General features: G+C 47.2%; 1 protein-coding gene across 1 annotated transcript in view; it reads right to left on the reverse strand.

Moving 5' to 3' along the window:
• Nucleotides 1–300: 300 nt before the first annotated feature.
• Nucleotides 301–26589, reverse strand: part of LOC131741419 (protein-glutamine gamma-glutamyltransferase E) — a 38999-nt gene continuing 12710 nt past the window's right edge. The window contains exons 2-13 of the mRNA XM_059038342.2: nucleotides 25994–26161; nucleotides 25409–25651; nucleotides 24682–24800; nucleotides 23163–23291; nucleotides 19542–19719; nucleotides 19303–19438; nucleotides 12917–13020; nucleotides 10890–11135; nucleotides 7293–7601; nucleotides 4798–4955; nucleotides 1322–1455; nucleotides 301–952 (exon numbers count right to left, since the gene is read on the reverse strand). Of these exons, the coding sequence (XP_058894325.1) occupies nucleotides 805–952; nucleotides 1322–1455; nucleotides 4798–4955; nucleotides 7293–7601; nucleotides 10890–11135; nucleotides 12917–13020; nucleotides 19303–19438; nucleotides 19542–19719; nucleotides 23163–23291; nucleotides 24682–24800; nucleotides 25409–25651; nucleotides 25994–26161 (2072 nt within the window). The 3' untranslated portion in view covers nucleotides 301–804. The remainder of the gene's footprint in view (nucleotides 953–1321; nucleotides 1456–4797; nucleotides 4956–7292; nucleotides 7602–10889; nucleotides 11136–12916; nucleotides 13021–19302; nucleotides 19439–19541; nucleotides 19720–23162; nucleotides 23292–24681; nucleotides 24801–25408; nucleotides 25652–25993; nucleotides 26162–26589) is intronic.

A 26589-nucleotide genomic window follows, 5' to 3' on the forward strand; every position in this document is an offset into this window, starting at 1 on the left:
CACAGAGAGTGCCCGAAGCCTGCCTGGACAAGACGTTCCCTCCAAGGCACTTCCTGCCTGCTCCAAGGCAGCCAATCTGTTTTTGGACATCATCTTAGAGAGGTTTCCTAAACTGATTTGAAACGTCTCCCTACTTTTGCACTTGGAGCCACACAGAACAAGCCCACTCCTCTCGGACACTGGAACATAGAGAGCACGGCCTCCCCAAGGCCATCTGTCCTCCAGAAGGACATGGCCCCAGCCCCCCTCTCTCCTTCTCCACCAACTTAGCTGAAGCAGGAGTCCTGTAAAGTCAGTGCTGTGTGATCGCGCTCTTTTTAGCATTTATTTTGAGGGTGCGTTTGTGAGTGTTACAACAGATGGCTAACCATCATGCCCCCACCTCCATAGTGGCCTAAGAGAGGAGCAGGGATGTGCCAACTGCAGGCTGGGGATCAGCAAACAGTCCAGACCATCTTCTCCCCCCGTATCCATTTGGAGAGCTGCTGGGTCAGGTGCCACTCCATGCCCACAGCATTGAGGGTATAAGGGCTGAGCAGGGTCATGGAGCTCACAGAGTGGGCAGTGTTGAGGAGAAGCTTGGGGGACGTGCAAAAGTGATCAAGCCGCGGGCCAGGGTGAAACCAGCCCAGCCTGGGAGCAAGGGAGGGGTGTGTGCTGGAGCCTGGAGGTCCGAGTCCAGGCCGCCTTGGGGGACGGAGTGAGTTTCCCAGGCTGGACAGTGTGTGTGGGCAGGGGGCTCACTCCACAGGTGAGCCCTGCCTGCTCCATGTTCCCAAGTTTGTATGGGGCCACCTGGGCGCTTCACTCTTTCACGTTGATGGACAGCATGGCCTTGATTGCAGAGAACTTGTTGCAGGAGAAGACGGCGAGGAGATGCCTGGTGCCACTCCGGGTGGGCAGGATCTCAAAACGCACACGGGACTGCTCCCTGGGTTGCAGGGTTGGTATGCTGATGGGGAAAGGCAGGAGTCAGCATGAGGCCTCAAGTCCTGCTCTGGTCAAGGTCACTGCTCCTTCATCTCCCTCTAGCTGCCACCCTGGGTCATCAAACCCCTTCAGCTCTGGGACCCCTCAGCAGGGGAAGGGGCAGTGCCCATGATCTCCCAAATATGAGGACCAGCTCCAAGCTCTGGTGACCTGTACTTCCCTTGAGTTCAAGTTTGGTGAACCCCCAAACCAAATGCAAACGTGTATCCCTATGTGCAGATTCCCAAGTTCAGAGGCTAGAGGAGTTCTGTCTGCCCTGCCCCGGGCTCTGGAGGGGGCCCCTCCGCCCCCCTCCCACCATCCCTCACTGGAGCCTCAGCCTGGGACTCACTCGATCTTGAGGGTGTCCAGCAGCAGACTGCTCCCCTCCACCATCAGCGTGCAGTCCTTCAACGGCTCATCCAGAGGGTTGCGGAAGAGCATCTGCACGGTCACAGGCTTTTGCACCTGGGCCTGGTCCAGCACCTGTGGGGAGAGGGGTTGACAGAGTCAGGGCTGGGCTGTTCATTTTATCTGCCCTTGATGAGAGCCAATGGGGCTGCGCCGGAGGCTTGGTGATGGAGAGGATGTTGCTGAGGACAAAGGAAGGGAGGATAACTATCCTTAGGAGGTTTATTCCTCCTAAGTTCCAGCGACATCCATGCAGGGGGTTCCTAGGAAATTGCTGTCATCCCCAGGATACAGACAGGACACCCAGGTGTGGAGGAGAGGCAGCACATCGCAGCGGCTGAGAAGGCTTAAATTCCCAGCCAGATTCACGGGCCCTTTCTCAGTTCATCTTGGAAAGGGCAACTCCCACTTCCGAGGATGTGCCACATGTGGTCTGCACAGGGTCCTTGATCAGGGGCTGGAGAAACCTAGGTTTCTGGTCAGAGAAGCACCCTGGACTATTTGTTTGCTCCCAAAGATGAAAGCTTGTTCTCCTGCTGAAAAGCCGCCAAGCCTGAGCAGATACATCATCTCCCTGGGCCTTGACTCTCTCCCTGATAAAGAGGGCTGATCCCTCCCCGCCTCCCTCCCTGGGCTACAAGGGACCAAATGAGATCATGGATGCAGAAGAAAGCGCTTTGGAAACCAAAACTGGGTGACTGGTGGATTTCTTTTCTTCTGTTGAGGATCCTTAGAGGCCGCTGCTTTTTGTTCATTTGGTTTTTTTTTTTTTTTTTTTTTTTCTTGCCACCAATTCTCACTGCAACCATTTTACAATAATAAATCTGCAGTTCAGGTTGATTCAATAACCAAGGCCTTTCTGATTCCAGAACCAATTGCCCTTCTTGCTAGACCCTAAAATGCCTGCCAATAATTTGTGCATAACTGAAACATTTTAGAGACCATGTTCTATACCATAATTTCTCCCATGGAACTCATTTAAAGTGTATGACATGATTTGAAGAGTGAAGCATAATTTTATGCCATTGGGACACAAGGGTACGTAAACGGTGCCATAAAATCTCAAATTGAAAAATATTTCACATATTTTTCAATTTGAGATTTTCGTGTATTTGTTTTCCTTTCTTTATTGCTGCTTACCACTCTGTCCTATTGACCTAAATTTGTGCATGCACCCAAAGAAGAGGATAAGAGCCACCAGAAGACTGTCTGATTGTCAGTAGGTCATGGGCCAATGTGAAGGACATCACCCTTTGTTGGAACGAAGTTCAGATTGTATGGTCTGGTTCTAAAGTCCTCAATGCCTACTCCCAATCAGTGTCAAGTAAGATAATAGGATTTTACCCAAATTATTATCTTTTCATACAGATCACCCAAGTGCCCTGCTCTGAGTGAACTATGCATTGATTCATTCAATCAAGATGAGATTGTCTTGATTCTCTGAAGGCTGAAATAAGGAGAGGTTGCATTAAGAGCAAATTCACATACAGATGCCCCAAACAAGAAAGAGCAGATGCCCTTTAAAAAGATTAAATAAGAAAGTTTTGATGGAATATTTCCAGGCTGTGTGTATTCTGATTTCCTTTTAAAAGACGTTACACTCTCTTGAAAGACTAAGCTGATTTGATATGGAAGTCTAAAAGATGTAGACTAAAATTATTGAATAAAAGAGAAAGCTATAAGCAGGTTTGAGGATATTGGATGAGGGAATATAATGGGTGAAAAACTAACTTCATTTAAACACTGATAATTTTTATGCAGAATGTTTCATTTCACAGCCTCAGGAGTGGGAAACGACACTTGCTGCCTGTCATTCTACAGGGATGGGGTGTATTTCTTGGAAATGTCCTGGGAAGCAGGAGAAACTTCTACACTCAGGGGACAATCATGGATTGAGGATGAAAACTCGCTGGGCAGGAAAGAAGGCGAGCCTGGAGCCTAGAAACTCTGTTCTAGTCCTGCCCAATGCGGGGGGGGGATGTTTCTGTTTCACAACCACTGTGATGGGCCCACAACAGGGGTGGCACCCCCTCCCTAGCCGTGGAGGTGATGGACCACCCCCTCCCCCCATTCTGAAGCACAGTCGAGCCTAACCAGGACAATGAAAGAGCTCTATTGCAGGCTAGCTGCATGGAGCGGGTGCCCTGGGTCCCCCTGCTCTCTGTCTGACATCAGGAACCTCTGAAGCTGGGGTGTAGCTTAGGGAGGGTGGGACTAGGGCAGCCACAAGTACTCTAGAAATCTGGGGCTAGGGAGGCTAGTGGCACTGCGAAGGAAAAAAAAAAAAGGCAATCTCTGTCTAGACCGCTGGCGCAGATGGTACAGCAGACTCGGGAGGAGCATGACCCATGAAGCTCTCTATGGGATCCCATGGGAAGACCCCATCTTCCTGACCCATTCCTCTGCCTGTCCTTCCCTGCCAGGATTTCACCCCTCAGATTTGTGCTCTCTGGCTCTGGCAGCCTCCACACTGGGCTGGGGTTGGAGTGGGTAGGGACAGGCTTGGAGTCAGCCAAATACTTCCAGCCCCAGTGCTGAGGAAGGAACAGAATGGCCCCAAGTGCCTCACGCTGACCTGCAAACCCCAACATGCCTGGGCTCCTGAGAGGGAGCCTGGGAGCAGAGCCTGCAGCCAAAAAATGAGGCATCCTCATTCTCAACCACTGGGAAGATGCTGTTGCTGGCTGTGGACGTGCTGGATGCCCTGGAAAGTGCCTGAGGTCTAGCCCTGGCTCTGGCAGTAATTGGAAATTCCCTTCTCCTCTCTGGGCCTCAGTTTACTGATATGTGAAATGGCAGGACATGGGAGCTCGAGACTAGGTCTCCAAGAGTCCACAATTCTGTAACTCTGGGGTCTAGAGTCGGGAGATGCACGTGAGTTATGCCCATTTCTGATTTGCTCTACAAATGTGTCTGGGGGCTGGGTTGTGGGTTTCCTGCAGTCTTGACCCATCCCTTGTAGCCCCCTGTGACTCCCAAGCCTGGCACAGCCCAGGACACAGCAGATGTCCGGAGCAAGTGAGCTGAAGAGCCCCTCTGGTCACTCCTCAGCTGGCATCCCCAGTGGGACTAGAGCTGCAACCAAAGAAGCCACAGGGCAACGTGTCTGTGGATATTGCCAGACAGGGAGCAAGGATGCTGCTTTTTTTTTTTGCCTCATCACACAGCTTGCAGGATCTTAGTTCCCTGACCAGGGATTGAACCTGTACCCCCTGCAGTAAAAGCTCTGAGTCCTAACCACTGGACCGCTAGGGAAGTCCCAAGGACGTTACTCTGAGTGGAACTCTTGGCTGATCTATTTGGCAGAGGCTGGAGCCGAGTTGGGCCCGGTCCTCGGCCCTTCAGCAGGGGAGGCCCTTCTCTGTGGTCTGGGAGGGCTAGGCTGGCTGGAGAGACACCCTTTCAGCACCCCTTTACCTCCAGGATCAGGGTGGGGTTGTCCAGGAAGATGTCCCTCTCCACCACCACCTCGGTCTCGTCGGTGACCTCGCACACGGCTGTGACTCGGATCATGTTGTCTGCCTTCAGGTACCTCTCATACAGAGCATATGCGATCTTTACAGGATGCTGTATTTCTGGAAGGAGAAGCCAGGGAGCAGAGCGAGAGGGAGTGGGTTCGAAACCTTGAAAGCTGATGCCAAGCCAAGTCGATGTGAGCTGGCTGGGAACATCTGCAGCCCAGGCTTGCCTGAGCCCTCCCTGCCAGGCCCTGTGGGAAACATCTGTCTGCTCTGTGCAGGCTGCAGAGCAGGGGCCAGGGATAGCCCAGGACTCTGGCTGGATGGGCTCATAGGGGCTGAAGCCTCCTCCCTGTCCTGGAAAATATCGGAGAGCAAGTTTCCTTCTAAGGGACAGGGGAAGAATACGAGTACTAACTCATTGCCCAGTGATGAAAACAGTAATGATGACAGCACAATAATAACTAGCAAAGGAAACCAGGGCTAAATAAGCGCTTGGGTCCTCCCCGCTCATCCAGTAGTCTGGGATTCTATGGCAACAGCATCTGGACGACCTCCCCACTTCTGGTCTCCCCTGCTTCCAACACACTCACACACACCAGAAGATAGGCTTTAGAAGCACTTCCCGCCCCCCAAATCACGTCACTCTTCTTCCATGTCGCTTCAAAAATCTTCCATGGCCCCTCGCTGCCTCAGGAATAAAGTTCAGACCCCTCAGTATGGCCCTTCATGACTCTTTCCCTCAAAAGAACGTTTCCTCCCATGCTTCTCATTGTCCTTTTGACAAAATAGGTACCTTATCACCTCCAAGCTTTGACTCACAAGGTCCCCTCAGATGGAAAGGCCTTCCCCAGCTTTCCTCCCTTTATCTGGCTCCTCCCCAAGCTTCAAGGCTCCTCTCTGGCTCACAGGGCAGGCAGCGAGGGTCCTCCCATTCCAATGGGTGCAGGGCACTCCCCCCTCCCTTATACAGTCATGTTGGGTGGTCTGGGGGGGCCCCTGCATCCACAGGGTCATACACCCCTTGAGGAAAGTCTGTGAGGAAGGAGCTGTCTCTGTTTTAAGCACTGGAGGGATTTACATAGCCTGCCCCAAATGTGGAGACGCAGGCCCTTGCATCAGCTGGTCCAGCCCTCTTGGACAGTGAATGCTGAGGCTCAGAAAAAGAGGGGGACTTAACAGCATCGCCCAGAAAGTAGGTGATGATGTCAGGCCTCCAGGACCACTTCACTTGCCTCCTTCCTTTCCTTCCCATTTCTCTCTGCTGCCTCTGGCAGAAGTATGGCTTTTTAAAAACCATTTACCTCATGTAAATTATTTTTGGTCTACAGAAATAGCTCTTCCCTTGAGCTTTGAAGGTAAATAACAGCCAAGCAGCTGCTTTTGGTATGGGGAAGATTTCTGCTAAATTCTGCCAGAAGAGAGGTTGCTAGAGATGCTGCCTCCTGACACGTGTAATACAGAGGTATTGCAGTTTCTTTGCAGACAGAATTCTTTCAAGATGGGCTGTGTAATTAATCAGTTTTTATTAGTTCCTTATGTGAAGCAAATAGCCATCCCACCCTTGTTAATCTGCTTTGTATAAGTCCAAACTTTTCATAACAGCTTGAAGGATTTTGCCAATGTGGGCACACCTGCATTCTAATCCTTCCACAGCCCCAGACTCTCTCTCCTCTACTTTGGTCCCCTTCTGTCTATGCTACCCAGGAGTACAGAGTCACGGTTCCTCCCAGAGGCTCAGATCTCCGAGAAAACCTATCACTGTCATTGGGAATCAAGAAATTCCACCCACCCATTGGAAGCTGTGGAGGAACATTGGAGAGGGTTCCAGACCTTGTGGTATATTGCAACCCTTCTAGGGTCAAACCCAGAAAGTGATTCATTGTGGGGTGGGGAGGTGTGGGGTAGGGTGGCAGCTGGTATGGGGGAGGGGTGGCAGCAATAAAACCTAGAAAATGGGTGGTGGCACTGGATTTAGCATTAGGAAATCTAGGACCAAGACTTGGCATTGCCACCTGCTAGCTATGACACAATCTCTTAAACGAGTCACAATCTCTCCAAGCCTCAGTTTTCACCTCTGTAAAAGGGAATACTGAAATCTGTCTTTTTAGAAGGTCAAATGTGATAGTACATACGAATATATAAGGAAGTACTCTGCACACTGGGCAATGTGGTATGTACCTGTAAGGGGTATTTACAGTGTGTCTATTAACTGCCAAAGCCTACCTCCTTCTTCCCCCAGGGCATGAAAGGATTTTGGTTGGCACCACACTGACTTGCACTGTTCACCATAATAGCAGCCTCCAAAATTTCAAAACCCTGGCTTGACCACAGAGGCCATGTGCTGTTCCTTCCTTAATCAGTTGACTCGGTTCCAACAGGAACTCTCCAATCCCAAGAGAATACCAGCTTCTTTGGGTGCGTGGTACCCCAGCAACCTACAGGATGAGTTACCTTCTTCGGGACCCAGGGATAGGGTGACGGAGTCCTTCCACACCTCGTGTACAAGTGTGCCATTGTAGATGATGGTCCAGGCTGTCATGTTCACTACCACTGTCTTCGAATCACTCGTTAGGTTTTTGAGCATCAGGGTCAGGTTGACTTCTTTGCCCACTGTCAGTTTGTCAGTGATTTTGAACTTCCCGGAGATTCCGGGCTCCTGTTCCTCTATTCTCAAGCTTCTTGCAGATGTTGCAGTAAACGGCATGTATTGTTTAAGTTTCCCCAAAGCCTTTTCAAACACTCGCCTTTCCTGGTTGGAACCTGTGTGGTGGGAAAAGAGAGAAGCATCTCAGGGACGCAGTGGCAACCTGGATAAAGGACAGCGCCCAGCCTGGAAGGGTGGCCTGGAACTAACACTGGTTCTGCTGCCTGCACACGATTCTGATTCAAGCAAGTGCCTGACCTCTGCAGGTCTTCATTTCATCCTCCTTAACACGAGGCTCACATCCCAGCTGTTTCAATCAGCTCTAAATTTCCATGGAGATGTAGGGAAAGGTGCATAAAATTACTATATGGCTTGATATTTTGCTTAGGCTAATTAGGTTAGATCTCTCCCTTCCTTCCTTCTCTCTTTCTTTTGATAAATGGTCCTTTGTGAGACAAAGAAAAAACAGATAACTTAAAAATAACAAAAACTGAGGTAAAAAAAGATTACACTAAGTTCAGAAGTGAAAAAAAGGTTATGATTTAGAATTAACTTCATTGAAAAAATTTTCCAACCAGTTTACCATGTTATTCTGCTTTGTTTCTAAAGATGCTTTGAGAATTGAAGAGTGGAACTTTTGTCCATGTCAGCTGACAAGAACTTCTCACAGTTGTTGTGGTTCCAGGTTATGACTAGTTTAAATTGTCGAGAGAGTTCAGGTTTCATAAACACAAAGGCTGAACCACAGGTTGGGTTTCTGATTCTGACTTGGGTCACGGGTGCTGCTGAATGTGATGCTATAAACAGTCCCTGGAGAATGGCCAAGATCATGGCCTAAAAATCACGGCTCTTGGGGTGCTAAGAACTGATAACCAACTCCAAGCCTCTGATCCAGGGTAGACCACACAGTGCACATAAGTCTCCCTGCCTGACCTGAAGACTCACTATCAAAGAGAAAGTATTGACCTTCCAGGAACAAGGACAGAGATACACAAAGAATGACCATACTTATGCCCCCGCCCCCTAACTTCCCCAACCAACCTGTGAAATTTTAAGGCATCAGGTGACTTATTAGAAGCACTTTACAATTTAGTGAGGTCTTTCCCATAAGTTACATGTAACAACTGGCAGAGACCCCAGAGGCCCACTGTTAGAGTTAAGGTCCTAAGAGGAGGAGTGACTGGTCCAAGGGACTGGTAATCTGGGAATTAGGGGCAGAGAGAGGGCCAGTCCCCAGAAGTCTAGACTTGAGTCTAGTAGTTCCTCCCACACACCTTACTGAAAAGAAGACAGGCAGCCAAATTACCCAGGCTGACAGATCCTGGTGGGCTGGGTTCCTTTTGGTGCATTCCCATTCTCTAGCCGAGCTGTTAAGTCCACACTCAGGTCTGATGGCTGTGCAGGGAGCTGAGCCTCTGTGCCAAGAACCTCGAAGCAGGTGTGTTATGCACAATGAGGCTCAGAGCCTACATAGGTCACCTGCCAGGCTTCCTCAAGACCAAGCTTCCTGCTACTGTTTTCTCCCTTGGTGCTGCTGTTGTGCAAATGCGTAGCAACCCATTTTATGAGCTTTTCCTCCCTGGGGCCATCAGACACAATCTGGAATCATTAGGTAAGGAGGACTGGTCAACAACAGGCGGTGTGATCAGCCCTGCTGTCACACAGGGGCTGGGTCCTCGCCAGGGGTCCTGCAGGGATCCCCCAACCTGGCCGTGGCCGCTTCCCATTGCTCAGGAGGTTTCGCTGGGACAGCCAGAGCCCCCAAGAAGCAGAATCAAGGTGTGACAGTCAGATAAGGCACCCCACAGAATCACACAACCGTGTAAGTAGTGAACTTCAGAAGTCCCTCTGGCAGGTCATTCCAATGAGGTTGCAGATGTTCCAGTTGATAAAAACCATCACTATTTATTAAGTCCTCACTATGTGCCAGGCACTGCCCTTGACACTTTCTGTACACTAGCTCATTTAAATCCCACTGAAGACAGGCCTTGCTCTTCTCATTTTACAGGTGAGAAAACAAGGGATCAGAGAGGCTAAGAATCTTGCTTGAGGTTGCACAGTTATAAGGGTAGGATGGAGTTCACCTCCTGCCCGGGATTATCTTTTCCTTGGCCCCTACTCTTGTTTCTACATCATGACACCGTTGAGAATTCTTGTCACGCACCAGCCTGTCCCCCTGGCCTGTGAGCTCTGCAGGGGCAGAAGCCCATCTGCAGGATGCTTCCTGGCCTCCCAGAGCCAAGCATGGCTAGGCACTTGGAGGGGTCTCAGTACATGTTTATTGACTGAGAGAAAGGCCATGTGACCCCAGCTGGGGGGAATGGCCTGCATAGGTGTACTGGGGTCCAAGAGGGCACCAATCTCATCACCCTAGAGTCATGCCTCAAAATAGTCACAAATACCACATCCAGAGGTTCATCCACCAGGACTTGGAGCCCACCTCCCCTGCTCAGCTTTCCTCTTTTGTAAGTGGCAGCCAACAGCAACAGTCAGCAGGGTACGGAGCTGTGGGGTTCACTTTGGGGGCACGTGGGCACCTTCACGAGAGCACTTTTCTTGACACCTCAGAACCAACAGTGAGGATCAGCTGAAGGAACTATTTCCAAGTATTTTAGAAAGAGAGACATGTTGACCCCATTAAGGAGTGATTAGCCTGCTAGAGCAAGCGTTAATTCACTTTTGCCTGTTTCTATAACTGAACATCACCTTCAAGTGTGGAACTATGGTCACCACTGAGACTCCTCAAAGAGGTAAGTCTCTGACTCTGAAAGCAACTTCCTAAATAGAGCAACAAATGTAATTTGTGTTAAAGGTGGCCTCGTAGCAGCTGGGCTTCTCAGTGACTTTAGGGAGACCAGCACTCATGTGGATGCTGAAGATTTCAGGGACTCAGGCATTGTCCTCATGGTGTAAGCCCACCTCATCTGGCTTTTGGGGAGGCCTCTGAAGCAGACGAAGCAGTCCCCACGTCTTGGGGGACTGTCCATTTCTTTTTTTCAGAGAATGTTTCCTGCCTGTGTTTCTTAGAGGCTAGGGGAGTGGGCTGACTGAGAGGCCCTCGGGGGGCGTCTTTCGTGGGGGCTATGTTTCTCCCTGTGATGTTCAGTCGTGGCGCTGTCATCCCAGTTGTGTAATTGGCAAAGGGACACAGCTGGAGATGAGCTGGACTGGCCCTGAGTCCTATGGCAAATTCCCACTGGTACCGCGTCTTCTCATGATGGTTCTGTTCCCATGGGAAACAGTCTGGGGACCTGGGCAGTAGATGCCAGGGAGTAGTCCTACCATTCAGGCAGAATCGGCTGACAATGCGGAAGGAGTATGAACAATTTTTCCTTCTCCACCTCAGAGCTGTCTTCCCCCCCGTTAAGCCCTGGGGGGCACAGCCCGTCCAGACCCCCTCCTACCTTCTGGGTACTTGTACTTTTCGGTGACATCCACGCGAGAGTTGCTGCCCACCGCCTTGGTACTGATACATTTGCCAATGGTGTCAGAGTTTGTGGAATTCTTCTTCAGGCCGCCGGTCCAGGAATTGTAGATCCATGTGATGCGGTCGGCATTAACCTCAGCAAAGATGAAGGGCATGTCGAAGTCCCAGTTCACATCACCCTCTCGGAGAGCGATGACCGAAGCAGGGCCGCACTGGAACACCCCTGGGGGCCAAGGTTCAGAGGTTGGATACATGCCAAACCCAGGCCCATCTGCAACAGTACACGCCATGGCCTGCTCCTCTGGGGGGCCACCCATGACCACCCAACTCCCCTGCCTCTACCCCGCCAAACTCCTTCAACCCCAACAGTCTGCCCCCCTCTTTGGGCACTCAGCAAGACACTCCAGGGCTATTGTTAACTTCTGCAATAGTGCCCTGGTGAAATTCCACCTCCACAGAAGACGGCCCAATCCTGTATTCTGTGGGTGCATAATTGGTGCTGACCCACTGCCCTCAGTCTGTTTCCTAAAGGGGAAAGTCTTGTTGTCTTGTGCTCAGGGCTGCCTCTTTTCTACTCTGCAAATCATTCTTCCCAAATCACCCCCCTCTTCCTGGAAGACTTTTTTGCATACCCAGCCCACAGGGATGTCATGCTTCTTTGGGCTCCCAAACCCTGACCATTATCCCTTCTTGAGCACTCAGCATAGGTAGCTCAGACAGATAGGTAGGTAAGTAGATGGATACATAGAGAGATGGACAGATAGATAGATTCATAGATGAATGGATGGATGGATGGATATACAGATATAGTTTCATTCATGAAGTGCCTAGCTGAAAAAAAGCAAGGTGCAGCAGAATAGAAACAAGACTATTATTCCATTTGTGTTTACAAAACAAACAAAGACACACACACACGCACACACTCACACAAACACACACTTTTATAAGCCTGAAACAGTGACTTTCAACCTTTTTTTTTTTTCGCATGACCTTTAGAAATAAGTAGATTTTACATCATGGCACATATATGACCCTGAAACAAAAATTCCACAGGACAATTATTATTCTTAATGTCCAATGCACCCTGATATTTTCTTTTCCCCACTCCTTTCCATGATATTCTATTTCATTTCTTAAAATGATGGTCACAACCCGTTAACTTGATTTTACAGCTGCTAATGGGTTGCAGTGAAAAGGTTGAATAGTGGTGTCGAAAATATCTGGAAGGTTACCCTCCTCACACCCACGTTCCCCAAATCTATCGTTCATTGTTTCTGGTAGAGACACTGCAGTTGGGGAAGGGAGTAAGACTTCATTTTCATTTTAAGTCCTTTTAGAATTTTTTTAAAACCATGTGCCTATATGACCTTTATGATTTTTTTTGAAGTTTGAAAGAAACAACTGAAAATGAGGGTAACGGACCAGAATGCTCTGGAGGTCAGGGGAGGGAAGGGGAAAGATTCCTGGAGAGCCTGAGACCCAAGTTCTGATGGGAGAGTGGCCAGAGGTGGGAGCACAGGGATGGGGCTGGGCCAGCCTGCGTGAAGGAGAGCTCGGCCTGGCAGGGGACACGTGTGAAGGTGAGAGAGGTGATGGGGGCCGTGATCACGGAGGTCTGGAGCTGAGCCAGGGAATTTGGGTTAAGTCCCAAGGCGATGGGGAATTGGAAGCTTTCTGTGCTGGGAGGGATGGGCTACCAGAGGTGGTGCAGGAGAATCATGGTTGGCAGGGGACGGCTCCTTTCCCTTGCTGCAGGGCACGTGCCAGGGCCTCTGCAGCAGCCAAGTGAGTGCAGGTATGGCAATCATTTTAATAGCAGCCTGAAACAAGAAGATTGGGAGGGAAATCTATTTTCAAAATATTTTTGTTTTAATCCCTCCCTTCCCTCTGGAGGTAGAGAGGATTTGGGTGACCTTGCTGTGCCACTATCCACCACTATAAAGTATCGAGAGGTCATGACTTAGAGCCAAACGCAGAGAAGGGGGTTGTCAGAGGGTTGGTTACCTTCACTCCTTTCCTGGGGGGTGGCGTCCAGAACCTGCCATCCACCGTATGATGGGCCTAGGTCAGTCCGCTCAAACCAGGCTTCATTCCAGACGTGGAAATTCCTGCAGACAGAACCACAGACTACAGAGTTTGGCCAAGGCCACACAGCAGAGGAGTGGCAAAACACCACATCTCTGATCTTACAGTGCAGCACCTTGATACTCATCATGTGAGTTTACTGTGTGCCAGATATTGTGCTAGACCTTAGCAAGCATCGTCACACTTAAATTCTCACAGCACTGTTAAATGGGTACTATTTTTATGAATGTTATAAGTCATAATTCTAGTTATTACTTTTAAATGTATATCTCAGAAATAACTAAATTTCCGTGTCAATTTCATTATTATTAACTTTCATCAAATCTTTAACCGTGGTCATTTTTAAGTCTTTTGTCATTTATAGACAGTTCTGGGTGTACTCTCATGCTTTTGCAAAAATGTTCCTATAAAAGGGTTTCATCTTCAAGGAATTCATGGAAAAGACTCAGACAAGTACAGGTTTCGGGTAACTGACTATACTGCTGAACTGAATGAATAAGCATTTTCAGAACTCTAATGGAAAACTGATGAATTCGTTAAAGTGCTAACAAAAGATCAAGATGAAAAAAAAATTAATTACATGGGACTGAGTGAACTGATGAGGATGATTATAATTTTTGTGACTTTCTGTTTGAATAAAAAAAAAATCTCACAAGGACTCAGAGGCAAAAAATATACAAGTCAATTATCACTGCAAAGTAAAGGAGCTGTTACAGTGGAGGATTACTGGACTGAATGTCAATATTATGACATAGTATGCGTGTGTTTCGTGTTTGGTAATTGCAATCATTGTTGCTTTTGTTATGGTCATTCATTTACAATGCTTGGTGTCAGTTTATTTACCTCTTATAAAAATAAAATACAGTGTGTGTGTGTGAAAAAAAAAGAATGTTTAGTGCGTCTTTAGCAGGGGGTGGGGTGGGGGGGATGAACTGGGAGATTGGGACTGACATATATACACTAACATGTATAAAATAGATACATAATAAGAACCTGCTGTATAAAAAAAATAAAATTCAAAAAAATAAACATAGGTCATTACAAAATTTCTGGAAGGTTACAGCACTAGATGATTTTAAAATGTCCATTCCTTTTAACCCAGGATATACCACTAATAGGAATCTTTCTTATGGGACTAATCACAGATGAGCTCAAGATTTACATATAACAATGCTCGTTACTGTGTTATTTACAGTAGGAAATAAAGGGGACAGGCAACATAGGGAATAGGAAATAGTTTATAGCAGGAAAAGAGATAATGGCTTAACCATTCAATGGAACATGATACTTTTAAAATCTTATTTTTTGAAGATTATTTAAAGACATAGTGAAAATGTTCATAATATCATGTCTAGTCAAAAACACATGATTTAAAACTATGAAGTGGTTGGTTTCCAGGTGGGGGGAAAAGTAGGATGTGTCTATCATATGCTCCGTCTTTTACCCATGCCTTTGTAAAATGTATGATCCCAATTCTATAAAAACAACAACTAATAAAGAAAAGATTGGATAGAAAACTATCTTCTTTACATATTTCTGAGATTTCCTATAATTGTGAAAAAAAAGTCATCATAAAAATTATCTCCAGGCAGCCCCACAAAATGCCTTTTTGAATGGGTCCTTAAGATCAGTTAGAATTCACCCAGGAGAAAGCAGGAGGAGTGTGGGAAGATGATCCTAGAAGGGTGAAAGGAGAAAGAGAGGATGAGGAAACAGGGAGAACACCACTTTTCACATTCATCTCATTCCTGGCAGAGAGCCCTAGATAAGGGTGGGTTGGTTAAGATAGATTGGTAAGTAGCTCTGTTTGATTACTTATTTGCAAGGCAGGAATTTAAGAAAAGCAGATAACAAGTTCATCCTGGTCTCTCCATCATTTGAAAGTCAGCACTTTGCTCACAGCTACTTGGGAAGTATGTGCCTTTCAAATGCACCATCAGCTTTGTTTCTGGTTGTGTGCTGCATTCTTTCCCACCTCCCAACCTTGGGCTCTGCTCCTGTCTCGAGTGTTTCAGGAGTAGGAGTTTAGGAAAAGGACAGACTGAGGCATTTATTTAAAAAGATGCAGATTCCCGCCCTTCCCAGCTCCCTCCACTCAAATCAGTTCTAATGTGACCTTTGAAGTTTATAAACCACCGCCCCTAGAGACAGCAACTGAGTTATGCTTACCTTTGAATTCATGGGGTCAGGAGACCCTCTCTAGAAAGTGACCCAAATCCCTACCCATTCTGCCTATTTGTCCTTCCAAATGCAGTTCAGATACCACCTCCTTCAGAAAATCTTTTCCTAACATACTCAGAGGGTGCCAACCTTACCTCTGTGCTATCTCTGCATCTTGCATGATTCAGTTATTTGACTTCTGCTCTGTAATCACCCAGCTTCTCATGCAGCTAGGAACTCCTCTAGTGAGATTTCTGTGTCTCACTCCTCTTGGTGCCCTGTGCCCAGTGCAGGCTCTGGTGTGCAGTACTTACATCGTGCTCACTGAATTGAATTTTTCTGGAACCAGGACACTCTTGCAGTCTTGGTTTCCTTGCTGTGGGTCTTTAGCAAGCTGCCCCAGGTACGTTGGGGTCTAGCTAAGTATTAGTGGAGGCTGGTGGCCATGGAGAGATGCATTAGGAGCCAGGGCTCGAGTGGGGGGTATGGGTTCTGACAGCTCTTCTCCAGAACTGACCGACTCCACCTCCCTGACCACGGGGCCGGGAAATCTCCATCTGCTTTCCACCTCGGAGCTCTATAAAAGGCTACAAATAGAGTCAAGTCTGTGACTCGAGAAACCGGGGAATCAAGTTGAATGAAATAAGAAAACGAGCCAGAAATGTCAAGATAAAGATAACCGAACTGTTCCAAATCATTAGGTTGCAGGTCTCAGAAACCTCCTTTATAGTGGTGTAGAAGGGAACCATATTAACGAAGCTTCCCCCAGAGTCTCCTGACTCAGAAGAAGTGAAAACTCCAGAGCCTTGTGCCTTTTAAGTCCAACCACTGTCATGAGCAGAATGGCTTAGAAGAAAATGGACCCCACTGGATGCTGTAATGTGATTCAAAGAAAGATCTAGAAAAAATTTCTGAGGTCCCCGACCTAGCCCTTCATTTTACAGATGGGAAACTGAGGTACAGAAAAGTTAAGGAATTTATGTAAAGTTAGACACTTATTTAGAGCGTCCAAATGTCTCCAGCTGTTTACGGGTGCTTCTTCCTGGGCCTCTGTTTTCTGATTTATGAAATGAGTAGGTCTCTCCCTAAGATCACTTCCAGCTCTAATGTTCTTTGACTGGGGAGGGTCATGTTGACAGACACATAGGTCCACCTCCAACTTGGATGCTATTTCCGTTTGACTTTGGACAAATTGTTTCTCCCCACTGAGCTCCTGAGACAGCATCTAGTATCGTAGAAAAGTTGCATTTGCTGCCTAAGTGTGAACCTAAGAACCCAGCTTTTCCACCTGGTTGGTTTCCAGCCACTCCTTTTCTGGAAAATCTCAAAGTAAGCGTCTGAATTCTCAAACATCAGTCAGGAATAGTGATAACATTCTTTGGCATCTCTCTGGTGCTTCATAGTTTACAAAAAGCCACCTGGGTTCAAATCTCAGCTCCACCATTTTCTAGTTACCTGCCCGTGGGTGAATGACTCTGTGTCTCAGGTTCCTCAGCTGTAAAATGGGGTGTTCATAATAGTGCCTACTTCATTGTTTCTGAAGAGTACATGCAAGCACTCAGAACATTACCTGGAACACAACAATTGCTCAGCAAATTATTAGTTGCTGCTGTTATTATTATTAAGCACGTTCAGATGCTTAACCTCACTTGATCCTTACATTCTACTACTTTAAGCAAATCTGGACAAGGTTCTAAAAACTTTTAACATTTGCAACATACAAAGATTCCTTTGGAAGGATTTCTGTTCAAACCCAAACTGCCCTTTAATAATACGTTAGTCATTCCACTCCATGCAGAAAATGACTGGTGGGATAGCTCCCCCACTACCCCGTGGTGGGAACCATGTTGAAAGGATGTGATAGCTCCCTTGGGAGGGTTAGCTCTTACATAAAAAGTGGGGCAAGCTGAAGCTGCAGAGAATAAAAAAAATTAAAGAGACTTAAGTGAACATCTAGTTTCAGGCCAACCTTTATATTTCACTGCTGGGGAAACTGGAGACCAGAAACATGAAGTGGCTTTCACAAGTTCTAGAGCCAGATGGTAGTGGGGCTGGAACTAGGGCTCAGGACTCCCTGTCCGCACACCACCCAGTCCTGGTTCCCCACCCACAGCTGGTAGGGAGGAGGATGGGGAGGGACTCACAGCTCTCACCGCTTTCTGAGGAGGGTTCTGATGAGGGGGGATGAGACTCCCAGGAAAAATATCACAGCTTTAGGGCCCAATACCCTGCAATGAGGCCAACAGAAATGACAGTGGAGACACCCTGGAATGTCTCCACAGGCCCAGACTTGCCCCAAGGTGAGTATATTTGGAATGAATTATGAAGCTAATGTGGAGTGGTAGCATGAACCAGGAACCAAGAGATCTCAGGGCTAATTACAAATTCAGCTTAAAGGCCCCACCTTCCTGTTCCCAGGAAGTCTTCCTTGATGGCTCCCTCCCTGAGTTCCCACAGTGCTTACTGTCTGAATCACGCACCTGGCATACCCCACACCATCCCACGCTGCTAAATAGCTTCTATTAATGGCCTCCCCACTCCTTATCTCCTAGCTGCACCAGATATGCTCTCGGTGGAGGGACTGAGCCTTAAGCATTCTGGTCTCTCTGCAGTTGCTAGTGTGCAGGATGATCACAGAAGGGTTACGTCAGAGGGGACCTCCCGTTCCCCAAATCAGTCATTTGTTGAACCAAGCATCCCCTTTTGTGAAGGAAACCAAAGTCAGGAATGACATTGCCCCAAGGATCTGAACAGGTTACAATGGGATTTTGGACACAGTAACAAAAGAAAAAAATGGGGAGAAGAAAAGACCTTCATTTATGAGAAGCTGGAAAAAAAAACCTCTCTGTAAGTACCCGTGCCACTAGAGAGAAACGCTGTGTATGGGCAGATTAAGAAAGAACATCTGAAATAAGCTTTCTTTTCCCCATGAAACCCTAGAATCCATGTGACTTCGAGTGAATTCATACTCCTCCCTCCCTTCAGAGGGGAGGGGACGCTTACACTACTCAGTGCCATTATTGGTGTGGGGTGTTGTTTATTTGTTTTAAAAGCTTTTTCTGTTAATTTTAATATTCCTTTGACTTTATTCTATTAGTTACCCTGAGTACATTTCAGTAAAGTTGGATCTACTTATTCTGGGAATAATAAGTAATAAAGAATTTTTTTTATAGACCATTTCAAAGTTGAACATCTGGAAATAAGATGGCATCTGTTATCAGGTTATCTAGACAAGTATATGCCTGTGAGGGATTATGTGTGTATATAGCCTTTGAAATGGATTCAAACAATGGATAATTGACATAATAAGCATGTAGTACTTTATATGCATAGACACATAGATATCTATGTGTATATACAGATATAGACATAATTATTTTCAGTTGCCATCTGGTAATAACTTGGCATATGGTATAATCTTAAATAGCTGTAACAATATCTATTTTATGTATATATGCAGCTATACAAAGTTATGAATATGTGTCTATAAGTTTTAGGTAACTTACTTCCAGTTGGCATTTATTATGTATTACATACATATGTGTGTGGATAGATACGTGTGCACATAGCATATTTATGGTTAGAAATATATATGCCAGTTACATATAAAGCTTCTTTGTTTTTCAGTTGGAATCCAGAATAAGCTAACATTTTATTCTATCAACCAAGATACACAGAAAGTATATATGCATAAGAGAAAATGTGTCGCTTTTCTCTAAGAAAACCCTAAAGTCATATGGGTTGCCTGAAGTGACATAAATCTATATTTATTACTAGAAAATCAATAGTTTCAGTGTTTATCTTCTAAAGTAGCATAGGGTCTAGTGGGCGCTACAAATTCAGGGAAGAGCCCAGGAAAATCATATCTTTCACTGGTATAACAGCCTTCATCTGGCGGCGAGATAAAGTAGACCATCAGAATTTGCAGAACTCTGAGAAGAGCTGTTTCGGTCTTGCTAGATTCTTGCTAGATTCAGCATTTTCATTTTACACTTGATCTTAGCCAAAAGGCCAAGAAGTGATAGCATTTCCACTCTAAACCATATGTTGCCTCCCAACTCCTGTTTGGAGCTGGGTCTCAGGAGCTGGGGAGAGCTGGGGAGAAGCTGCTCAGATGTGGTGCTCAGAAAGGGTCAGACACTCACCATATGCTGTCACTGCCTCTGTTCATGCGCCATCCTCTGTGGTCATAGTACACATCCACGCTGAGGTTTTGGTCTGTGTCATGAGCTGAGTTGAAGTTGGTGATAACTCGGGAGGGAATCCCAAAAGACCGCAGCGCTGCAAGTCAAGGGCAGTCTGAGGACTCGGGGTGCAGTGGAGATGGTACCTTGAGGTACCCCACTGCTGCCCACCCAGGAAAGGCACATCACACCAAGAGTACCTGTGTTGAGGGTCCCAGCGAAGACCCAGCACTGGCCGTATAGGACTGGCCTGAAGCCAGAATTTTTCCACTTCTTGAGGATCTCCACGCTGCCATTCCAGTTACTTGGGTTCTGGCCACCTGTGTAGTTACCGCTCCAGTTCCCGCTAATCACACCATTGTCATTATTGGCATTGATCTGGGCAGGGAAAAAAACCCCAAAGAAATCAGCACAGAGAGTGACATGCAGAGTTCAGGGGACAAGATAAGGAGACAAGGAAGGAAGCTAGGGAGACTCTTTCAAGTGGATTTTCTGTCTTTCTGGGAGATTTGGATGATAACTGTGATAATGACCCCCCTAGGGGTACGAATCGGTATATGAATTTAAAAGTGCTTTCCTTAACAGGCCATGTTTGCCCCTAATTCACATATCATTCCCAGCTCACAGGGAAAACTGAGGCTCCGTGGCTTGTCAGTGGTGAGGGAGGGGCAGAAAATCAGCCTGCAGGCAATTTCTGGACAGATCTCATGGGTTGCTGCTGCTGCCTGACTTGGGGGTCCATGGTTTGAAGCTCTCTTTTGGTGTCCTGGTCTTCTAAAAAGATCACTTTAGAACTTTAGCAACTAACTTCTTCTTGGAAAGAATAAAGATGGACTGTTGCTTTTCATTCATTCATTCATTTATTCATCCCCTCAACTTAAGGCATGATTCTTGTGTAGGTAACACAACCACGATGCAGTATGAAAAGAGCACTGGACTAGCAATCAAAAGATTTGAGTTTCTTAGTCTGAGTCTTTTACAGACTCATATTGAAATATTTAGGGACGAAATGAAATAATGTCTGGGATTTATCAAACAATCTGTGGAGGAAGGGACAGAGATGAAACAAGACTGGCCTTGAGTGGGTAATGGCTGAAGCCAGTGATGGGTACGTAAGAGTTCATTTTACTTTTTCCTCTACTTTTGTGAAAGTCTGAACTTTTCCATGATAAAAAGTTAAAAGAGAATGAAAACAGGAGAAACCTGAGAGAAAAACAAATATCGTGTATTATCGCTTATATGTGCAATCTAGAAAAATGGTACAGATGAACTTATTTGCAAAGCAGAAATAGAGACACAGATATAGAGAACAAATGTATGGTTACCAAGGTGGGGAAGGGGGTGGTGTGATGAATTGGGAGATTGGGATTGACATATATACACTACTATGTATAAAACATAACAAATAAGAACCTGCTGTATAGCACAGGGAACTCCACTTTGCTGTACAGTAGAAACTAACACAACATTGTAAAACAACTACACCCCAATTAAAAATTTTTTTTAAATAAAGTAAAATAAAATAGATAACTAATGAGAACCTACTGTATAGCACAGAGAGCTCTACTCAATGCTCTGTGGTGACCTAAATGGGAAGGAAATCTAAAAAAGAGAGGATATATGTATACGTATAACTGATTCACTTTGCTGTACAGCAGAAACTAACATAACATTGTAAAGCAACCCTACATCCATAAAAAATTTTAAAAAAAAGAAGAAGAAACCCAATTTGCAAGCCCAGCCTGGATGCTTGTCAGCTGGGTGAATGCTTGCGGGCGAGTCGATTCACCTCTCTGGGCCTTCATTCTTCACCTTCCAACACAGGGAATGTTAGAAACAAGTACTTCCTCAGCTGTCTTGAAGCAGCCAAGTTTTCAGAGTTTATGATACTTTGACTAGCATTTATCCCAACCTTACAGTGAGAACGGCTCCCTCTCTCTGTGGGGGCCACAAGGGCAAGGTCTATGAGGACGAACAGTCTGGAAATGGAAGGATCCTTGCCCAGGACAGGCTGACCCAGCCCTCCACGGCCCCTCCGTGTGGTGGGTGAGCTCCACACCCCCTCCAGGACGGTCTGGGCTGGAATAGCAGGATGGGGCCAGATGGGGCTCCTTCAAGATGGAAGATTGCTCAGCCCATCCCCATCTCCTGAGTCACAGGTGCACCAGCCTCCAAAGTGGTAATCAGCAGGGTCACCTCTGACTGAAAGCCAAGGTTTCAAAGCCCCACACAGACCATAATTAGTTCATGGCCCAGCCCAACCAGGAGGGCTGGAGAGAGAGTGGGGAGGTACCGCTGAGGCACCCAGCTCTGAGATCAAGTGGTTTGTCTGGAGGGCAGGGGTGAGTCAGCAGCTACTGGAGCCAGATGCCTCCCCTCCCCTCTCCTGAGCTGAGGAGGCTCAGCTTCCTAAAGTGCCTGAATCCAGCTTCCCTCGACCTTGGCGTTGGCTTTAATCCAACCCCTCCCGGGCCACTTGGCTTTCGAGGTTTGGCCCAGGCCCCGGCCCCACTCCCTCTCTGCACTCTTCCCGGCTGTCTTGGCTCCCACCATTTCCTCAGTGCCTCCACATTGCCTGGGCCTCCCCACAGCTGTCCTGCGAAGTTTGGGTTAAGAAGTGCTGTCTGGGGCTTCCCTGGTGGCGCAGTGGTTGAGAGTCCGCCTGCCAATGCAGGGGACACGGGTTCGTGCCCCGGTCCGGGAAGATCCCACATGCCGCGGAGCAGCTGAGTCAGTGAGCCATGGCCGCTGAGCTTGCTCATCTGGAGCCTGTGCTCCGCAACGGGAGAGGCCACAACAGTGAGAGGCCCGCGTACCGCAAAAAAAAAAAAAAAAAAAAAAAAAAAAGTGCTGTCTGATGACCCCCCGATATCTATAATGCAGTCAGAAGGTCATTCAAATTTCTAACCATGTCACTAGCTTGTTAGCTTGGATATTCTCCCAACTCAAAAGAGACTTGAAATGCCTAGTCCATTAATCAAAAAAAAAAAAAAAAAAAGTTAAAGACAATTCTGAGTAATCATTTAGTTTCAGAGGGTTAAAGTTTAAGAACTCTCTGACTTTTAGCTTTTTACTTTGTAACTTTTGAGCAGGCTATCCCTTGTTTGGATACTTTCTGATGGAGGTGCTCTCTGCACACTGACTACAGAGCAGTGCATTCCTCCAGCATCCAGCTTATGTGTGCCTCTGAGTGCGCGTGCGCATGTGTCTAGGGAAGTGGGGACAGGCTTCTCGCGTGGAGGGACTGGGCAAGTGAAGGAGGACCTGGGCGGGCAGTTGGAGGTCTTGTTCTGGCCAGACTCACAGGCTGAGGCTGTGAGTGAGTCACTTCAGGCCCCTGGCATCAGTTTCCCCATCTAGACAATGACTGTGTTGACCTCTGCCCTCCCCTTTGGCGCTGGAGCCCTCTGTGCTGCGGATGGGATGAGTCAGAGCAAGGAGGTTAACGCTTCAGGCTCACTCAGGAGATACCGCCTTTCCCAGGAGCCCCAGGGATGGAGCAAATTCTCAGCTTTGCCTCCTTCTGGTCCTGGCAGACACCCAAAGATCAAATCCTTTGTCATTGGAGGAAGGCCTCACAATACAGTGGAAAGGGCTTTGGAGCCAGGCAGCCTGGGTCCAGTTCTGCCTTTGCCACTCACCCACTGTGTGTCTCAAGAATGTTCTTTAATGTAGAGGCTCCACGTGTGCGAAATGGGGATGGTAACAGCCCCAACTATATTTGGTGAGATGTCAATCAATGCTATAAGTGGTTGTGCCTAACCCATAGCTGGGTTTGATATACAGGAATAACTAGTTATTATGGTTTTCTCATCACTCACCATTGCACTCAGCACCCGGCCAATGTACCGGGGGTCGTCTCTGCGGGCCACGTCAGTAGCAGGGTCACGGCGAAAATTCAGACTATTATCCAGCAGAGCGAGGCAAATGTTCAGAATGCCTTCTTCGAACTGTTCAAAATGGGACCATATGTTATGATAAAAGAAATGACAAGTAGTATCAGCTTATTCAAGGCACGGGGGCTACACTGCTAAGAACCATGGACTCTGCCCAGATCCTTCTGCTCCGCAGCCTCCAGAGCTAAGAGAATCTGAGGAACAACCACCCAACTTGGGCTTTAACTCTGCAAGCTCATCCAGAGCTCTTGAGATACACAAGGCCTTGCACTGAAGCCCCTAAAGTTAATGGCACTCCCTCACTGTTATGAACTTGAGAGCAATCACTTGGCCTGTCTGGGCCTCAATTTGTCCATCTTTATAACAGGGTATCAGACTGAGATCATCTCAAAGTTTCCATCTAGATCTGACATTGATCTTGAGCATATTACTCAGACTGGGGGAACTGATTAGAAAGATAAAATGTCTCATTAAATTGGAACTTGAAGCCATTTTCACAGAATAAGACTTAATTTTGTCATTGCTTCTCAGATGGAGAAGGCCAAGCTCTTTCTTGCCTTAGGGTCTTTGCGTGTGCAGTTCCTTCTACCTCCGGTGCCCTTCCCCAAGAGATCTATCTGCTCCCTTGTCTCCTTCAGGTTTCTGATCAAAAGTTCTTTTCTAAGAGAGGCTCACCCAGATCTCGCCCTTCAAAACTATCTTCCCTTCCACCCCCGGGTGCACCTTATGCCCTTACCCACCCCACCCCACTTTCTTTTTGAATGAAATTTAACACAGAACCCAACATATAAAATGCAACATATAAAATATATGGCAGATGTGCTCTGGTTGACTACAGAATGGGGTCTGGACATGGCAGAGAATGCATCTGTCCACCCTCTGCTGGACAGGCAAGGTACCCCACGCAAGGCACTTCATTGTAATGTCTTCATTTGTCCACTGGAAAAAAGAAAAGGTGGAGGGAATCCCTGGATGTTTTTTAGGCTGAGCAAACCTGGGAACTCTGTGGACTCAGATGTCATACTAATGAAGGACCTTTGAAAGGTCGAATGCACACACCAAGGAAGCTCCATCACATTCTTACCTAGAATGAATAACAGAAACTACATTATTGTCCCAAGTGTCTCTACTGGGCCTTATCCTCATTTGTGCATCATGGTACCAATAACACTTCATTGCATCAATTTAGTTATGTGTCTGTTTTGCCCACTAGATTGTGACCTCCTCAAAGACAGGAAATCTGTCTTATCCATCTCCTGTATCCATAGTGTGCAGCTTGGGGCCTGGCACATAGTAGGTCATCAGTAAATGCCTTCTGAATGGATGAATGAACAGAAGGCAGGCGAATGGACAGATTTGGGAACTTCCGCCTATCTGTGGGGCCAGCGGCTGAGCTTCTTGGGTATAATAGGGACATTACCACCAGGCTTTATGATCTTTTTACCTGTCCATAGTTCCAGCCAATCATTCTAATGTAACTTGCTCTTCCCATGAAGATGACGCCAGAATCTTCCTGAACATACTCCTCTCTCTCATCTTGGTTTCTCATATAGACACTATCGGCTGTTTGACACAAAAAGCAGATATTAAGGGTTATAGAGAGGACTATAGAGACCAGTCATTCTCTCAGTCCTGAGTATCCTCCTGGGGGCTGGAGCAAGCCCCACCTGCAACCCTTGACCCAACCTCCTCTGAGGAGTGAAGCCTTGGGCTATAATGCTTCCACCTCCTATTATGGGAACTATGAGCTTGAAAAAGAAACTGGGATGACCTGAGAATCTGAAAATGAGACCCCTGGGAATGAAACGCTTGCTTTTTCAGGCACAAGCTATCTCCACACTGCAGAATTGTGCTGTGGTCATGACACCATACTATACAGTTTTCAAAAGCTCATGAGATCCCTGCAAAAGCTCCAGAAATAGCAGGATGTCCATTTAATGGTGAGGAATTTGATGCTTAGAAGGGTAGAGCGACTGCCAGACACACAAAGCTGGTTAAGTGGCAGAGCTGGACTCAAACCCCTGGCTTCTGTCTTCTAGCTTCTGTGCTGTTTCCATATTCCACAAACTTTCCCTAATCAAACCTGAGCCCATGAAAATCATTCCCCCCCATCTCCTTTCCATGGGCATCGCTTAGCTGATGGCTGGGAGTGTGGGTGGCTAGGTGCCTACCTCGCAACCAGGGGTTAAAGAGCAGTATGAATGTTCCAAGTTTCAGAGTGGAGTCATTGTCCTCAAAGGAGATTTGAACGCTCAGCGTGTACCTTCCTATGGGTGCATTGGCAGGACTGAGGATGGAGATGTTCAGAACATTGCCCCTGCTGTACAGAAGTTGTGCACCCCAGCCAGTGCCACTTATTCTGCTGGAGAGTGGAAACACAGCCTTTGTCTTGGTCGACTCTGAGGGGTAAGGCCCTGTAAAAGAAGGCATAGGACAATGGAAACCAAGTAATGTTGGCCAGACTGTGGGGAGAAACCAGATTCCCATATAACTGCTGGGGCCCTTTGGGAGACATCATACAATGAAGCATTGTGTTATGGTGCTGGAAGCAGCTGGAGAGGCCACGTGGGCCAAATCCCTCTTGATGTGAAGACTGTGACCCTCAGACTCAGAGACAGGCAGAAACTTGCTCAAGGTCACACCAAATCAATGGTAGAGCTGGGCTAAAGCCTGGGGCCACCACCACCACCATCCCTTGGATGCACAGCCCCAAGGTCTACTCAGATGTGTTGGCTGGGGGAGCAGGGAGCAGGTACCTGTGGAAGCTGTGAATGTCACATGTCCTTTATAGCCGAGACTTCGGTATAAGGTCAATGACATGGAGAAGAGTTGGCCTCTCCGCACGATAAGCTCCTGGCTGGAGAACTTGTCTGTGTGATGTTCCTGTCCATTGTAGGCTGTCTGCCAGTCGACACTCTGGAGTTCTAAAGCCATGAGACAGAAAAGAAGACTTGAGATCCTCAGAGGCAAGGGATGGTGGTGTGGGAGAAAGGGTGTAAGTTACCAACGAGACTGCTTTTGGACAGGGCTCGCTGGGGAAGAATCTTCTAGGAAGAATCACGTTGAAATGCAAGCATAGCAAAAAGCCCTTTACAACCTATTCCCATCTGCCTTTTCAGGCTGCTGAAGCTCTGCACACACTAGTCCCACTTCCTCCTCCACCTGGCCAACTGTCACTCAGCCCTCAAAGAAGTAGCTTCACCCAACCAGCCCACAGAACTAAGTAACCAATTCTGTCCACTTTATCCTCCTTCCTTTGTGGATGGGGGCTCAGGTAGAACTGGGAGGAAGCTACTTCTCTCGAATCCACCACGCTGGTTTGGCTTCCTTGCTTTTCCCTTTGTGTCTTCCC

This window comes from Kogia breviceps, chromosome 14 (assembly GCF_026419965.1).
Source record: "Kogia breviceps isolate mKogBre1 chromosome 14, mKogBre1 haplotype 1, whole genome shotgun sequence".
Taxonomy (NCBI): domain Eukaryota; kingdom Metazoa; phylum Chordata; class Mammalia; order Artiodactyla; family Physeteridae; genus Kogia; species Kogia breviceps.